Here is an 18,371-nt window from a genome sequence, read left to right on the forward strand (position 1 = left end):
ACAAACAATTTCTTAATTATTTGTTAATCATGAAGATGTAATTAGTCATATTCACTTCATTTGTATCTGGTGTTATTCCTTTACCTTGGGCAGGGTGTACTTGGGCAGCTTCATGGGTGTAAACACATCTCTTTTTGCAGACACGTAGTAGATCGGCCGCCCTGCCGTTGATACCTTAAGGTGATGACACCGTTGAGTAAAAAAGACTTTTGAAAAACATAAAAGAAATAGATAATGCATTTTTCAGCAGAACAGGGGCCCTGAATGCTACACTAATAGCCCCTCTCTGAGAATGACCTTGAAATATGTCTTATAAAATGCCCAGACGTTCTGCCTCATACACCACTCTAATACTTTTCACTGAGCAAACTGGACAATTACCTACCTGGACAAACACATACTCATCTTGCACCACCAGAGAATTGGGGTCAATGTAGCCAGGGAATGGTTTGCCCTTGTTGGCATCCGTGCAATTCTGTAGCTTGCAGGTGACATACAGCGCCTCTGCTTCCCCACACACACACACACACACACACACACACACACACACACACACACACACACACACACACACACACACACACACAAAGACACAGATACGCACATGTCAAGCAATGGCATCAGCAATGGTATTAGCCAATGAAGAAAGGCAGCCTTCACCCCGAGCCAAGCGGCCTCTTCTGGCTTCCTACATTACTCGTGTCAATAAAGCAGATCGGGGGAAGGGAGGAGCCGGACGGAGGGGAAGACAGATGACCAGAAAGGCCAATTGCTTTCTTTGCCTTCAATCACAGCGCCTGCAGGAAGCCTGTCTCCACATGTTAGCGCCAGCCAAATATGTGTCAACCTACTCCAAGTACACATGATCAATAGTGATAGTCTCTGGCTGTGTGACTGTAACATCTGACACTATTCATGTTTGCTATGTGTGTTTGTATTACTGGCTTTTTCTGTTGTGTTGGCCACAGACTAAGGTGGCAGAGACACTTTAAAGGCTTTTTGGACAGAGAGAGAAATCATCATTTTTGTTATTGTAAATGTATTCCGTCATTCATTTTTGATTGAACAATTAAGTGAGGTGACTCAAAGGAGGCAGAATGGGAAAAACATGAAAGGTTGTAGTCAAATAATGTTTTCCTTGTGTTAATTGGTGTCCTGTTATTTGTGTTGTGTATGTTGGTATTTTGGTGGTAAATATCTGGTAGAGTGAAATTGTTTTTTCATGCTAAAATATTTCAGTTGTGTTTGTGGCATCAAATCCTGCTGCTTTATTTGGTAGTTGCGTTGTTGTATGTCAGGGTTCTCCAACAGGAAGCTCACAGGCAGGTTTCCAGGAGCTCGCCTATAGGTTGACCGACTGTGTAAAAAAATAAAAAAAATACATCCAAAGACAGTAAATGCACCTCTTCCCACCATTCATTTATTTGGCCCATAAAAAACAAGTGCAAAGTAAAATAATTTTCTTTGGCTTTGATATGAATTTTCAGGAACATATCTGACTATATGGCACAATAAGAAGTGTACAAAATTCCTCTTTTTTTCTTGGACTTTAATGTGAAGTTAAGATTGTCCATCCGCATTGGCTTATTGCAATTTCACACATTAAAAATATTAGCTAAATTCAGCTGATGTGTGCTATGTAAATAAATGCAAGCCAGTACATCTTGGCCACTTTCATTTTGTCAAAGTAGCGCATTAATAGAATCTATTCTATTAGAATAGGATAGATTATTTTTTTACAGTATATAAAAAGATTCTAATGTATGCATTACTTCTCTCTCCATTGTCATTGTGTGTCCAAAGACACCATTTCAGCTGTCCTTTTACATTATCCCCCGAGGAATTATCCAAACAACTCCCAACTCCTTTCTACTTTAACACAATGCTCCCAATACAGTACAAAGACGAGAAAATGGAGAGCTGAACTTGGAATTCAATTACTCACGTCCTTCAGAGATGCTGGTTTCCAGGTGGATTAAGCCCGGCTCTTTGTCCAAACCTGTTTTGGACCTGAAAGTCAGACAAATGTGTCTCAGGAACATCACTATTAGTCTTTTGCCTGCCCGGCTGCTCTTACCTACCTGGCTAATGACAGACCTGAGTGATTTAAACTTCAAAGTCAGACACATTTATAATTACAGAGAAGTCATGTGCTTTGACAGTTGTGGTAAACATCAGCAGGGGCAATGGTCACAGGAATTACTGTATTTTTTCTCCATTGTGGAAGACAGCTTAAAAGTGAACGGAAAAAAAGGAACAAAGGTTTACTGAACGATCTTAATGTTTAAAGCCCCTGAAGGTCCTTTTTCCCCTAGACTGATGGAGGAAGATGTTTCCTGACATCATTAGCAGAGGAAAAGCCATTGATTTCTCTCTGCTACAGTTGGGATGTCCACAGATAGAATAGCATAAAATCATTACAGCATTAAATATGTATTAAAAAGACTGGGGGATCAGAGAAGAGGCAAAGACAGCACACACATTGAGTGGGAGCGAACAGGGAGGTGGAGAGACATGAGGGAGAGAAAGAGAAAGTGGGGGGATGGGAGGGTGTCGACAGGTAGCACACACATTAATGGTGAAAGGTATAAAGAGGGTCTGTGTAAGGGGAATGAGAAGCAGACAGTAGTGAGACAGTCAGAGACCACCAAAGCTTCTCATCATTATACGTATTGGTAGTATTGGTGATTTCCCAGATGAAACACAGCTGTGAATAGGATGGCCTACTTAATCCGCACCACATTTCCATTTTATCTGAATAATCTATTCAGGTATAAGAACAGTGTGAGACAGGCAAAGAATAACCCTTTGAGTTAGAGAAGCTTTATGGTTTCTATAACTTTTCCCCACTCAGTGATGGAAAGAAAAAGTGTGTTGTGTCTTTGTGTATGGATGACACTGGTTTAGAAAGACTTTATGTCAGAACAGGTGTAAAAATTGGACTCATGAGACGGCGCTTGCCAAAATACAGCATACATCAGGCTCCAGATGTTTTTTTTGTCGAGATTTGTAATGTCATATGCAAAACATTTCATGGCTGTACTCAGACTAAGCTCTCAAAGTGATTATGACTGAACATGGTGGAAGTGCTGTATGTAAAAGTTTGCCAACCTGTGCTGTGTGAGCAAGCACTTGCTCAAGTTGCCCAAATGAGCTTAGGAATCTCCATCTTCTTTACATGTTTGGTGGACACATGCACAGCAGACATAAGCTCTATCTGCAGCCTCATTACAGGACATCCACCACACCTACCACGCAGTGTGCGTCCCAAAAATAGAACTCTGACAGCTATTGCAGCATCAGCCCTCCAGGCTCCCTTCACTCCTGGCTGCCCCGCTTGTTACTATACGCTGACAGTTCTGCCGCAGTTTGTTGGGGTGAGAGCTTTTTGGTAAATGTTAGGTACTGAATTGAGGTCAGACATGTATAGATCCCGCTGAGTTAGACAGCACATTAGTGGTAGCAGTGAGACCATTTAGTGAAGAAAACGATAGGAGAGGAGGGAGCAATAGTTAAAGGTTTGGGGAATGTTTATGAGAAAGAATTGAAACAACTTTGCAACAGCTCCGAATGGACACATCATCTCACAGTTTAGCATTAAAAGTCTTGCTGAAGGGTACCATTCGATTATTTAAATCTTCATATATACACATATAGGTCATACTTTATTTTAGGATAGCCAAACTGTGATTCACCCAGAAACTAGTTTGAAGGCTCTCTCCAAAGTTGAACTGTTGGTTACCTAATGTGACTTTTCGCCAGGCAAAGATCAGGCATGTCATAATAAAGTCAACGGGAAACTCCAGCTCCTCAATTTTTGTTAGGAAGGAAAGGCAATGACCTGGACTGATCAGGATGTCTTTAAGGTCAAGCTTGATTAACAAGAGGCTTCAAAGCACCGTAGGTAAAATGTTACGAAAAACTCAAACTACCAGGTATAGCCCTAACCGTACAACTTCTGGTCTACAGTTTTTCTGCAGATGCCCTTCAGTTTGACTCGCATGTGTTTGGATGTAGGTTTTGCGGGAGGTTGTTGATTAAGAGCACCACACCAATGGCAATAAATACTATACGAAGAATGGAAAGCCATCATCATATAGCAGATCAAAGATGGAGAGGAAATATGGACGAACAAGGCGGCCCTTAAGGGGAAAAAAATGACCTCACACTTTTCAAAGTGTCAAACTGCTCTTCTAATAAACTTTGCTGCTGTAGATGAACTGTATAGAACATGCATACTGTTTTTCTTCAAATCCTCAACAGGAAATAAATCAATTACGTTAGAATGATAATCATGAAATGCAGCCTCTGAAAGTCATCTTGTAATTCAGGTTTTGTCAAAAACTTTAAAATTTAACAACTAACAATCTATTAGCTTTTTAGGATGTTTAAACGATTTTGAAGGTCGGTTGGTTAAGTACAAGACACATTTGTTGGGGCAGAGTTAGTTATCTCCTAACTGGAAGGATGGGGTTCAATCCCCACCTCCAGCAGCCACATATAATGTATGGCTCAGACATGTCTTTGGGAACACCACCATACAAGACACCATACAATGTCACACCTATAAGACGCAATGGATAGGTGTGACCTGTGGTGTAAAGAGCTATTACTAGTCAGAAGACCAGAAAAGTGCAAGCTTATGTCCATTTACCATTTACCAAAGTTGACTGATGACCAGTCCAGGATTTACCCCACTTGCCTCCTTGGGGTTTACTTATGTAAGACTGACTATTAGGAATTACATTAAATGAGCTAACACTGTTTTTAAATGTACATCAGTTAAATCAGACCTGACTTAACAATTATTGTCTGTGGAGGAAATATCTCACAGTGGGTACATTAAACTGATGGTGGGCTGGAGATTGTTTCTAAGTTTGTTTTTTAAAGATAAAGTTTTAAAGCACAGGAGGGGTAGGTCAGACTAAATGATTGAAGTTTAAATCTAATAGGTTAAGGTGGTTGTTGTTAGTGTCATATGAGCTACCTTTTCAACAAAAGCCATATTTTTCTACTTACCAGTAGAAGCGATTGGGAGCCACTCTCTCATGCACCAGTTGCCACCTCCTCCCAAACTCCACTGAGCTGTAGAGCTGAAGCGAGAAAACCAAGTATTAGTGCTTATTTAGTCACAACTAACCTAACACAAAATCTACTTTACAATTTTGTATCACACAAGCTTATTGTCACTTATTGAATGTTTTATTTTGAATCCAAAATGATGTGAGATTGCAGAGGTTTTCATACATGTATTTACTTAGCATCTCAATTAAGCTGTAAAAAAAAAAGGGAAAACAACTTTCTCACACGGATACTCATACATAACAAATAGACTGGACATACAGGTTCATTATTTAAATCCACTGAATGTGATCACAATTTTTACAAAAACTGCAGGTAAACAGCATGAACCGCAGACATTTAGAGATGGAAGCATTTCCTCCATCCACAAAACCAACCACTACAGCAGAAAGAGATGTTCATAGAGGGGACTTTTAATTACTTTATTGAAACTGTCTACACCCTATTATTTCATTATGTTTTTTGAAGTGTTTGTTTTTACTTTTTGTGTCTTTTAAGCAAACAAATAATTTTACTTTCACATCACACACACTGAAAAAAAAACAAAAAAAACAAATGAAACGATGAGCATGCGCCAACACCATGGCCCACTGTTTGATACCTGCTACCCAAGCGTGCACACACAGAAAGATGTGCAGGAGCTTGCCCAAGATGAATGCACGCTTCTATAACGAGCCTGGAATGGGTTTGGAGTGATGCAGAGAGGAGCACGAGCACAGTCGGTGGTCTCAGCACAGCTATTGTTCACTTTTCAGTAAATCACTGCATTGCTTAGATTTTATAGCACTACAGAGAAGGAATGGAGAATGAATGGGAAATCTCTGTAATAGAAGGCCAATAGAAAAAGAACCTTGAAGGGTTTGTGTGTCTTGCCACACACAAGCCCTGTGTGATTTAGAGGTCCCTGATTCAAGTGAAATAAATGTAACCGCACATATTAATTAAGTCAATTGTTAAATGGCTCATGCTATTAAAATTTCTACTTTTTAAATAAAATACTTTCTCACTTGAGGTTTAGACACTCACAGAGTTTTATTAACATCAAATAGTTCTTGTTAAGTCGTTCTCATTTGGGAATGTATATGTTTGTCTTATAAATATATGGGAAAGCAGATTGTTTGAATCAATTTCTTCTGATTATTAACGTTGCTTAACTCATATGACTACATGTGTTGTGAAAATTGTTAGAATGGAATTACTGTATGTCCTGAAATAAAATTATAAAAGTTTAGAGTATAGTATAGAAGTGTGCATTCGTCTTGGGCAAGCTCCTGCACATCTTTCTGTGTGTGCACGCTTGGGTAGCAGATATCAAACAGTGGGCCATGGTGTTGGTGCATACTCATCGTTTCATTTGTTTTTTTTTGTTTTTTTTTCAGTGTAAAATTATAAAAGTAAGTTGATATCAAGAATAATTGAGAAAGGTGTGCTGTATATGTAAAGTTTAATGATACAGGTTGGTTCTTTTCAGGCAAAGTCGACCTGACTTGTGTCTTATGAGTTACAGGTTGCTTTGTCTGCGTTGTCCACTCATGACATTATTTGTACTGGCAGCTCCTTCTTGCCATAGAAACCAATGCTGTACAAGAATTTCCGGGCTCAGCATCCAAAACTAAAAAAAAGAAAAAAAAAACCTTGTGGGCATCAGCAGTTTTTTGTTGCTGCACAGCGCTCTCAGTTGGAAAAAGTTCTCTGTTATAGAAAATGGCCACTGATGTCCATGTCACGTCCCTTGCATTGGCAAATCTAAATCAAGACAGGGAAAGACTTCACATATCAATCAACAACATCATCATCATCAACAATGATGGACTATTTTTCAAGGTCCAGAGTTGCTTTTAATGCTGTAAGATGGCCCAGATACATGTTTTATCAGATTTTTAAATCCAATATACGTAGTAAAAACACACCAAAGACAAACTTCCCCTCTTTTGTTTTGTTAGGTTTTCTTTGAAAATTTCCTTAAAGTAAATCTCACTTCAAAGAGAAGCAGAAGGGTCATGAGAAAACGTTGGTAACCTAGCAACAGTAGTGAAGGTGAGCAGCACTCTGAGATTTAGGTTGTGAGATCCCAGCCCAAAAACACAGATAACAAAATCTGGTTATAGGCTATATAGGGTAGAAATGCACAAATTAGAACAAAGCAAACTTGAGGATAAAAAAAAAAGTTTCTGATGTGATAGAAGTATAATACATTTCACTTTACTTCTTTTGTAAGCCTGTTTTTTAGAGCTGATAGTTAAAAAAAACAAGAAAAAAGAAGAGACACGTGATGCATTTCATTCACTTAAGGTCCAATGCAAGATGTGAAACTGACATGAAGCTTAGCGAAAGTTCAGTAAGGAAGACTTTAAGTGATCCACAATCAGGTTTCTCAGTCACCCTTTTTTCACCCTATCTCATTTCCGCTGTCATTCTCGAGCTGTCAGTTTGGGCCGTCCATGAGTTAATCAGCTGTTTTGTCACCGGACCTCATCTAACCAATGGCGCAGCGTTCCGCATTCGTTTTCGGCCTATCATCGTTCAACTCTCCTTTTAAATATGATCCTTTTTCTTAACTAGTTCTTTCAAGCTGGCTTCGTGCGCCCCTCCACCTCCCCATCACCGCCATCTTCAGAAGCAGAGTCAACTCCTAACTCGGTCTCATCAAATCATCAGTCCTCCACCACCAGGGTCTGGACTCCATGGGGGGATCTATCCTAATGACGAGCAGAACTTCATCACTAAATCGCATTTTCCACCCCATAGAGTCCAAGCGCCAAAATGTTCTGTCAAATCTCATTCTGTCAATCACTCTTTCACTGTAATAAATTCATTCTTAATATCACTTGTCTCTCCTGATTGAAATTTTTTTGACCCCCCCCCCCCAAAAAAAAAAAAAAAAAAACCTGCTTGGCACATCAACAACCTCACTGACATAGCCACTGAATAATTTGTCTCCAAACACACCTGTGTTCTGTTACAAAGCCCAATGACAAATCCGTTTACCCAATAGCTTACAGCTGCATTTTAATGAGGCATAAAACTTATTGCAGTGTGTTCATGCTGGACTTTTTCTATTTAAAGCATGAGCAACCACACAGAATATGTAAACAATCGCTTATTAGCAGATAACAAAATTGCGACTCTGTTTGGTTATATTAATTTATTTTCTAATTGTGTTTATTTACTCAATCCCAATGGCTGCAGTCTTGGCCTGAATCCAAAGCTCGTACGAGGAAAGACTTTCTCTGTGTTATCCTATGTGATAGAATAAAATCCATAATTCTTATTCTACTATGAAATATGTTATTCTTTTAATTTATATTTTATTTTAATGTTAATGCATTGTCAATGACAAATAAATAGAATTTAAATCAAAGATGAGGGTGACCATTTTTGCTCTAACACAAATAAGCTTACAAATGTATTGAGCCTTTCAAAATCAGTAACACATTGAAGCAAGACCTGACCTGGTGCTGAAGTTCTGTGGAGCATAAATCTTCCCATATTGTTCCCGCTTCATGGATTGCTCAGCGATGGGCATATGCAAACTGTATATTCACTCTGACTATTGCATATGGTGTATATTCTTATGTCAAACTGAGAGACAAATGGCCTGTGTGGTGAGATTCCCATGACTTCCAGGCCTTGCTGTGCTCAGCAGATGCAAACTAAAGGGGGGGGGTGTTGGGAAATCACTATGACTAATTATCCTCCCACCACAAGTTAGTATATAGCCAAGCCAGTGACAGTGAAGAGGCAGAGAGCAGAAGACAAGGGAGGTGAGAGGGATGAAGAAATTGAAACAGCCTTTACAACCTCCAATGGCCTCTCAATCAACAAATGCAGCAGCACTGCCAAAGGTAGGTGAGGAAATTGAAAGAGAAGCAGTTTTTGGGTGGAGGTAATGTGAACGAGTTAGAGCATGGGTTAGAGAATGGGTGAGTGAGTTGGCACCGAACATAAAAGCAATAACACAGCATCACAAATATTTTATAAACAACAATTCCACTTTTACTTAAACATCTTCAAAAATGTCTCGCTGTTGATTAATATACTGTACATTTTTAGTCACCCCTGTATTATAGAGCTTGGGCTCCTTACCTACAGGTAGGGACTTTGCAAACTCTTTAAACTCAAAAGGCAAAGCAGATTTGTGTCTTGTGTTACTCCTGATTGGCTAGTAACATTTCTTAAATGAAGGAAAAAAATCAGGCACTCTCAAAAAGCACATAAGAGCTCAAATCTATTCATGTTTCTGTTACGCACCATGAAATGAACTTTGATTTTGGTCATAACATGCCATACTGGTTTACAACAGAGTTAGGATTTCAAACCATGTTCATGCACAGAAAATACAATATTTGGTAACACTTTAAATTAAAGTCACAATATTCACCATGAACTGGTTTCTTCTCGGCATGCTAATTAGTAGCACACTGGCTGCTTATTAGTCATTATTAAGAGCTTACTTGTACCTTATTCTATATGACCATAGTCTTTTGCTTATCTACAATTAACTAAGAGTTTGCACTTAATATCCCCCAAATTACTGGTTTTTGGTAGTAAGTTGGGACGATGTTGAATAAGAATTATGATCTTAACACACTTTGTTAAGATGACTTTTACCATATAAGGGCCATACAAAGCAAAGCCTATCAAGATCATAATTCATGTTTAACAACTTTCTAGCCAGTTAATTAGGAGGAAGAACATACTTTTAGTCCCATTCATTAGCAACTAGTCAATGGTGAATAGTGTGGCCTTAATTTAAAGTGTTACCGACTTTTTTTTTTTAACTAACAAACAATTTTCACCTGTATATTTACTCAAATTAAGTTGGGAAAATAGTCTTCACCTAATTTGTTAAAAAAATTTGGTAAAAGGCCTGAACCTCTCAATACCTGCCAGCTATGTTCTAGATCCACCACCGTATGACGTCTGTGTGGGTGGTTAAAGTTGGCTACAGGCTGTTATTGGTGATGAGAGTCAGTCAGTCCTTGCCAGATCTTTGCATGTACTGTAGCTAGTGAAGAAGAACTGCCTGAAATACTGCACTCAGGGTTTGTGGTGTCACGGACTTCCTTTGATACTGTTGGCAGGGATTTGGGGTTACTTCTGACAGTGTTAGAAAATCAAAAGTGTTTGTAAAATGTTGCTTTGGTTTTGCAGCGATGAAGAAATGTTCTGTCTTTGTCTTTAACTCACATCAACTAGCTTTGTCCAATAGGTGGAGCTGTGTCAAGTGAGAAAACTACATTTTCTTTTAAAGAGAAGAAAATAGATGAATAAAGTAGCCACAACATTTTATTCCCCTGATGTTAAAGTGAAGCAAATCTGTTACACTGACTGCACTGATCCTGTACTTTTACAAGAGGGAAAAGTGCAATAACATCTGCCTGAATACATACGCATTCATAGACTCAAAATAGTGCCTTTTTGTGTTTTTCTCAAGGATACTCCAATATATGGACAGACCCTAAGTCCTGGGTTAACTGCTGCCATTTTCTCTTTATAAACAGTTTTAGAAAACATTAAAGCACAGGCAGGTTACCAGCAAAGCTTAGTTATTCAAACAAAATGATCCTTTACACTGACTTTAACAAAAATGCTTAAGAGTTTTCAAAAGGATTTGTCAGGTTAAACGTTTTATACTCATTTTCCAAATAAATGTTAAGAGGCTCTGCATCAATGCCTCAGCAATTCTTCAACTAAACTCCCAGAATTATATCTGAAGTAGCTTACTTTCAAAGCAAACTTCATTGAAAGAATATCAAAAATAAAAACTGGAGGGCAATGTGAAACTTTTATTCTATTATTATTATGAACCATAAAGAGTATCAGGCAATAACTAATCAAGGTTCTAAGTTGTTTTTGGTATTGTACCTCTACTACACCAAAAAAAATTCTTAAAAAATATTTATTTAAATAGTCAACTCGAGAAGTTTGTAAAAAGTACATTTTTTGAATTACTTTCTCTTTTATTACCTTTTTAGTCACATACCTCCACATGGAAGCTCAAGGAATTTTAACATCTCCATTTTTACCTCATGAAACAATAAATGATCATTCTGTTCTTAGGAAATCATCAGTGGCACAGTGCAGTCTGGTATACAGCATGGTATACCCACTTAATTTTCAGCCTCCATTTCATACCCAATTCTTAATCTACTCTGATTGAGAAACATAACTCTGTGCCATCCCCTTTAGTCTCTCCTTGACTGAACTGGCAAATCAATGAAAGAAGTTTTATAAATGGGGAAATGTTGTCATCTGTTGTTCTGAGGGCAACCTGAGGCCAGTTGTGTTGTGTGAGTGTAAATAAAGTATGTTTTTAGTGTGTATGTGATAGTTTTAAATGCAATGTAATGCTTTGGAGTGTACATACTTTGTATGTTAACAACAGCCTGCCCAGGGACTGCAGGTGGAAATTAGCACAAGTGCTACAACCTGGTACAATGCATCTCTCCTTTCTGAGGTTAATGTATATTGTACACTGCCCCTGTTCAAATAAATAAAAAAATAAAAAAATAAAATAATAAAAGGCTGGTTCAGACGGCAGGATAATTAGACCCATTTTGGCCGATAATCTTAAGGATGCCCCGATTATCGTAAAATAATCGTATAAAATCCTGTCGTGTGTGGAGTGTTAAAACTGCTCTCGTCTGCTCGGAAGGACGTCAGAACCACTTCCATCTCAAATCGGGGATATTCAACAAATATCTCGCCTTGACTGGACTCTGAATACAGCTACAGAAAACACGGCTTACTCCAACAGGAATATAAATTCAAATGCAATATTTTAAAATATTACCTAGTCATTACCTAGTAGAAAAACCTCCTCAGTTTGCTGTAGACCATATTTAAATGAGTTTTGTTTTCAGTGGCAGCATTTTGAGCAGGTTGTTCTGGTGTTTGTCATAAATTTGGGCGCCTTGGGCTTATTTTTTTTTGCCATGGTACACAAGTATTTCTATTGTTTTATTCTTTAATATGTATTAGCATCATATTGAAGTTTGTAATTGTGACAACCCATACTGTGTTTTCTACGAAAATTAGAAGAATTTTGAATCAAATAGTTTTGAATCTTTTACACAGAAAGCGGTGTTCTCAGCTTTTTTTTCCTTTTTAGTCTCGTTGTTTTCCTCAAGACACTTCAATCTTAATTTTAATTTAACTTTTAATCTGTGTATTTTAAAAGTATACACGGTGCAGAGAGATTGAATAAGGCAGTTTTAAGTATGGCATCTGTTGCATAGAACTATGTATTGTATGTCTTAAGGTTTTATGTTGTTTCTATTTGATAGTCCTGTAATGACCTGTCTAATTTAAAGTTATCTGTAACCTTAAGTTGTCTCACAATGTGCACATCTTGCAAATTGGTTATGTTAAAAACAAAACACCATGTTAAGAAAAAGAGTATTTTTTAAAGTACAATAACCTAATCATTCATCATTCGTACCAGTACAGTCTGCAGTTTTTTATACTTGGCTAGTTATATTCAGAATAACTGCTTGCAAAGGTCCTAAAGGTTTTCTTGGGATGGACAAAGTGTTGGTGTTTGTTGTTCTATGGATGAGAAAATGCTTGTTTCCAATCACTTCTTTATTCACTCTGTGCTATTGGCCTACTACAAAAGCAGAATAGCATTTAATATTAGTTGACTTAAGACTTGTTGTGTTGACCCTGACGCTGTTAGTGTCAGGAGTTCAAGTGTTTTTCCTTGCACACTTTAAAGGCCAGAGAAAGCCACTATTACATGGTATACGTATAAAGAGTACATCAAGTAATGAAAACACTGTATTCTTCTGCACTATCTTGAGCTAAACTGTTTTATAAGTATGGTGTGATGCCTTCTCAAGCTTTGAACCCACAAACCCCATCAGAGCATTAGCTGAACATTATCATGTAAGACAGGGAAAGCTGAGAATCACATTCATCTTTAAATTGGAGTCCAGAACAGGAAAATAAAGTGAAAAACACCTGAAAACACCACTTTAGAATGAACAGTTATTCTGCTGGGCGGGTTTCAGGCATCTCTGACTCATTAACCATTGTAGAACTGTCGGTTGTGTGTATGTGCGTGTCCTTGGTATAAAGGAGAATGGTTTCATTATTCTAAGCAGTTAGAGCTATTCTAAAGGTTAATCTGCAACTAAACCTCGTAACTTTTGACTTTTTTTCACTTTTTTTTTTTTTTTTAGCTTTTTGTACAGAATTTAAAAAGCTGCAAATAGCTTTTCTATCATTTCACAAAACAATGAAGTTAGAAGATGCAATGTTATCTGAACAAAATAAACTAAATAACCTGTTTAAAAATCTATTAAAAGGTCATTTTGATCAGGTATAAGAGCATCAAGATTAATATGCTCATCCGAGTGACACCTCTCTGTGTATGTAGGTTCATACACAGACGATGAATGGTCTAATAAGTAGGTGATCGAAGTCTAATTAAATGTTTGAAAAAATCCACATCATACTGGACTATTTTCTGTGAAATATAATGAAAATATTGAGTTAAGAAAGAAAATGTTTTTTTCCCAAGGTTGTTGATCATAATCTTGCCTAAATAGATACATTCAAGCGATGTGACTTTTAACAGCGTAAGAGCTTTAAGATTCAAAAGCACTGAAAAATAAATCAAAAGTTATCATCTTTTTTTTTTTCAATTAAGCCATTTTGTGAACACCAAGCCATGCCTGATTAGATTAAAATGATATAAAAAAGAAACAACCTTGAAAAGATGTAGAACAAGAAATGTGTATTTAGATAATATGAATTGATGTCTATTCTTAAAATAAGAATCTTGTTACTCTGACTTTGACTCAGAGTCTTGTTATTACTACTTACTAAATGTTACAAAATGTTTTATCAGAATTGTTATGCTGTAAAGGTATAAGTGGATTCTGGGAAAACTCTAACAGAGACCATTCAAATAATTTTGGTTTACCTTTAGATAAAAACCCACAAGTTTTATGATTAGGGAAATTATCAGAAGTGATAAAGAACAAAGATTCTCACTTTTTTTCTGGCGATAAGAGCAGCAAACAAATAACAAAGAGCTTAAAGGATGAGAATTTAATTAATTCAAAATGGATGGAGCTTGTAAATAAAATATATGGAATGGGAAAAAAAATGCTTTGAGAATTAGGAACCAGGTTAACATCTTAAAAGAGAGATGGAGGAAATGGGAGAAGTACACTATTTCTGACACCGCTGTTTAAACAATATTATTTAAATGTATTAGTAAGTTTCCTTTTGGTATGTATATATGAACTAAAATACAAATATAGATGTGTGCGCATGTAGGCAAATGAAGTTATACATTGTTCCCTTTAATCCATTAAGGATATTATATCCCTGTATCAGAAATGTTGTCTTTATGAAGAAACTATTACAATGAAGAAAAAAAAAAAAAGTCAATGATCATTCAAAAACTTTGAAATACCTCTTGTCTTTATCTATCAGAGAGAAAATCTGGAGCTACCTGAATTATAAAACCCTAACTTCTGTACCTCTTCTCTTCTCTTCCTGAACGAACCTTATGAACTCTGGCTGTGTGCTTTGAGCCAAAATCTTGTGTAACAGTAGCTTACATGTCTGCTCTGAGGCAGTGCAACCCCCGTTGTTCCTTATCTGACTTTACACTCAGCTTTCTTTTATACCTCTGAACAGCTGAACAACTGAAGAGGATTGGCCGTTCTCTCACCTTTTGGTCGTGGCTGTAGGCCAGAATCCAGTCCTCCTGCTCGGGGTGGAACAGCAGACTAAGGATGTAGAAGTTGAGACGATACTTCTGGTAGGTCGCTCCTTCATCAGAGCTGATCAGGAGGCTGTTTTCCACCTCTGGATCAGTGAGCAGCATGATCTGAAGGTGACACAAGAGTGAGGGGTTAGGGATTATGTAAGATGTCGAGAAGAACTTCACTTTCAACCAATACAGAGAAGCACTTACATGTCTTTGTGTTTACTTCTTTACTGATTGGACAGTCAAAGAACTTGAATGAACATTGTTATCCAGAACAGGATGTGAAGATGCTACGGTTGACAAGAATACAGACTCTCATCCAGAGTTCCTAACACAACAGCAGCTTTACAAGTGACAATAAACAGATTCAAATAAACACAAGCAGAGGCAATAAAAAAAGTGCAAAGTGTCAGGGTGATCTCATTAAAAAACAGTTTTAATCAATACAAACTGTAAGAGTTAGAGTTTTCATTCCTTTGGCAGCAAAAACCCCAGAGCTGTCATTTTCACAACGATGTAGTTGTACTGCAAAAACAATATATTATTAATAAGAGTGATTTGTTATGCATTCACAAATCCACTCTTTATTCACTTATGCCCTCCACCAAAGGGCACTGTCTTTTTGTATTTTTACTAGAAGCTATATGTATGTGTGTATATGTATGTATGTGTGACTTTTTTTTTGCCTTTTTGCCTTTATTGGAGAAAGAGAGACAGAGACAGAGTCAGAAATCAGGGAGAGAGAGAGGGGATCAACATGTGGGAAAGAGGCCACAAGGCGGACGTGAGCTCAGGCCGCCCACGTTGAGGACTATAGCCTCCGTACATGGGGACGCGCGCATTTTGAATTTATTTGAAAAATCACAGCAAACAATAACACTATTTTTGAGGGCTTGAATGTGTGTCTTTTTACTTCCAAATTTTTTCTTTGAATACTTTCAAAGAAATTCGGCTAAATTAAATTGTGGTCAGCAGTGTTAAATACTACAGAGAGACAAGAAAATCCTGACTTAGAGCAACATATGACATATGTTTTACCAGAACTTTGGCTGCAGAATAGCATGTTCTAAACTTTTCATCCATGGACAGGGTTTAACCAATGAGGCTACATTTCAGACAATCATCTGTATCTAATAGTCTTAATGAGATAATCAGAGTGATACATTCTGCAGCACATGACTGTTCTCCCTCTATGAGAATGATGTGGCGGTGAGATTTCATCATTCAGATTGCTGCTGTTTGTCTTGCTCTTCTTTCTCGCCGTCTATATATGCTCAGTCAGGCCTTGAAAGCACTAATTTCCCAGGAGCCCCTTTCTTTTGGAGGTCCAACATTTTTTTTCTAACAAATTCTGACAGCGTCCCCGGAAAAAAATCACAAACAATTCTCCAGATAATATCAGATGCAAATATTATTGAATCCATGGACCTGGAGACTCACAAGTCCTCTAATCATTAGAAGAGAGTACAGTGGCAGGGTATTTGGAGAACTATGCCTGTATTGGTCTCCGAATGATTGTGTGTGCTAAGGAGTCTCAAACCAACACCAGGAGCTCTGTCCCCTGGTGTAACCCTTATTAGAGATAATTCCTACATTTACAGGGTAAGCTGCATTTGTAAACCAGACTGTGTATAATTATTGGCTCAGTGTTTGTGATGTCACCCATTGATTTCTAAAGAAAAGTTGTGAAGCCAATCATTGTTGGTCTTCATATTGGAAATACTGACTTAAACCACATTTTAGGCAGCCTATAATAACAGGGAAAGAGCTGGAGCTGATGTGGGCCTATAGCCTCCTGACAGGTGGAGAAGGCTACAATGGGCCTTTTTGTCAGAAAGGTCAGCCACACCTTTTATTATGAATAACTGTCTTTGTATTAGTTGAGTTCATGAGTTTTAAACAAATAATCACCCCTATAGTTAGTTAATTAGTTAGTTACTTTATTGTCCCCGCGGGGAAATTCATTTTTACAGCTGTACAGGCAGAGAGACACCATACTCACACATATAACACACTATACATTGTGTCCATATAAAATTAGCTATTATATAAAACAAATGTATTTCTGTTAATTATCTCGTAGATTTCTGCCTTTTTTTACTGCTATGTATCTGACTTTCAAGCCTAAAGTATTCGCTCAAGGAACAGTAAATTTTTCCACTTCCGCATTGGCTTCATTTTTCAACACCAACACTTTCAACAGTTACGGCTGCAGCATTCTTCCTACGTCATGTCCTGCCTCCTGAGACCTATTATGGTAGTGGTATGACATTTCTAAACGATGGCGATGCTCTTGCTCATTTAGGGCCCTCCGCTGTCAGCCACTGTTACCATAGTAACCACACACAGTGTAGGCAGACACTTTACCTGGTGGAGTTAGAGCTACAATGTTTAATTCAGGTTAACAAAAATAGTAATCGTGTAAAATAATGTTGGTGTCAATTCTAAGGGAGAAAAATCATGATTCACATTTGAGCAAGAACCGTGCAGCCCTCGTACACACTGCACTGATCAAATCTTTTAAAAGTGTCAGTACTAAGAAACCATCCATTTGTATGAGCATTGGCACAAACAAAATACCAAGTTTTAACTTTTTTACTAAATATTGCCTTCTACTCCATGTTGTATGCTGTATGCACAACCCTAATCACGTGTGTTCAGAAGCATGCTCCTGTTAACATTCTACCTTATGCTGATTTTTATTTTGATTTGTTTTTTTGTTTGTTTAAGATTTTAATGTTTCATTATGACAGATCTGATTCTGCACTAAATCTAAATGTTTACCATTTTCCTCGAGACAGATTCAAAAAACACATTATTATTAATCACTGTAAATGTGTATTTGTCTGATAGTTCGCAGTAAATGACATGGAATCTATATGTTGCTTGTAACAGTATTATTTTATATGTAAATGTGAGTGTGTAAGTTAGATTTTTGTGGATTTACCAGATCGCTTTAGGTTTTGGAGCCCCTGTTGCTAACAGAGAGATGGAAGTTGTCATGTTAGTGCAGAGAAAGAACTATGCCTGTAAAACAAACACAGGGGATTACATGAGCTGCAGAGGTGGCCTTTGGCATGACGGTCTCCATGTTCCTATTATGTCGTCAGACAGCACTGAGAAAGAGCATATACACACTGCTCTCACAGTCAATATCCTTCCCAGTATGGCACTGCACAGCAAAGTATTTCTGGTCTCTCTTGCCAGTGACTCATTTGTCAGCACTCGCTTGGGTAGCAGCAGCCATGGTGGGCAGACCCACTAACACAAGTTCATCAATCACTGTAGGCAGATATAATGCCACATACGTGAGCCACATGCTGACCAATCCAATCAAATGCACTCAAACACTCTCTGAACTACAAATCCCAATAATCATTTTGCTCTCTCCCTGAAATGCAACTCAGCTGGAAAAGTGGGCTACTAGTAATTGGCTGACATATTTCTAGAGAGCAGAAGATAACAGAACAAAATAAGAAACAAAAAGAAAAAAAAAGTATTTCACTACATTAAAATATGAGGATCAATACACCCTAGATGTTTAAACACAATATGTAGA

At 37.7% G+C, this 18,371-nt stretch overlaps 1 protein-coding gene across 1 annotated transcript in view; it reads right to left on the bottom strand.

Moving 5' to 3' along the window:
- The window catches only part of sorcs1 (sortilin-related VPS10 domain containing receptor 1), a 163,340-nt gene that overhangs the window by 44,481 nt on the left and 100,488 nt on the right, over positions 1 to 18,371 (bottom strand). Inside the window, exons 4-8 of the mRNA XM_079337819.1 lie at positions 14,774 to 14,932; positions 5,020 to 5,093; positions 1,946 to 2,010; positions 386 to 504; positions 85 to 174 (exon numbers count right to left, since the gene is read on the bottom strand). Coding sequence (XP_079193945.1) covers positions 85 to 174; positions 386 to 504; positions 1,946 to 2,010; positions 5,020 to 5,093; positions 14,774 to 14,932 — 507 coding nt within the window. The remainder of the gene's footprint in view (positions 1 to 84; positions 175 to 385; positions 505 to 1,945; positions 2,011 to 5,019; positions 5,094 to 14,773; positions 14,933 to 18,371) is intronic.

This window comes from Symphodus melops (genome assembly GCF_947650265.1).
Source record: "Symphodus melops genome assembly, chromosome: 2".
In the NCBI taxonomy this organism is placed as follows: Eukaryota; Metazoa; Chordata; class Actinopteri; order Labriformes; family Labridae; genus Symphodus; species Symphodus melops.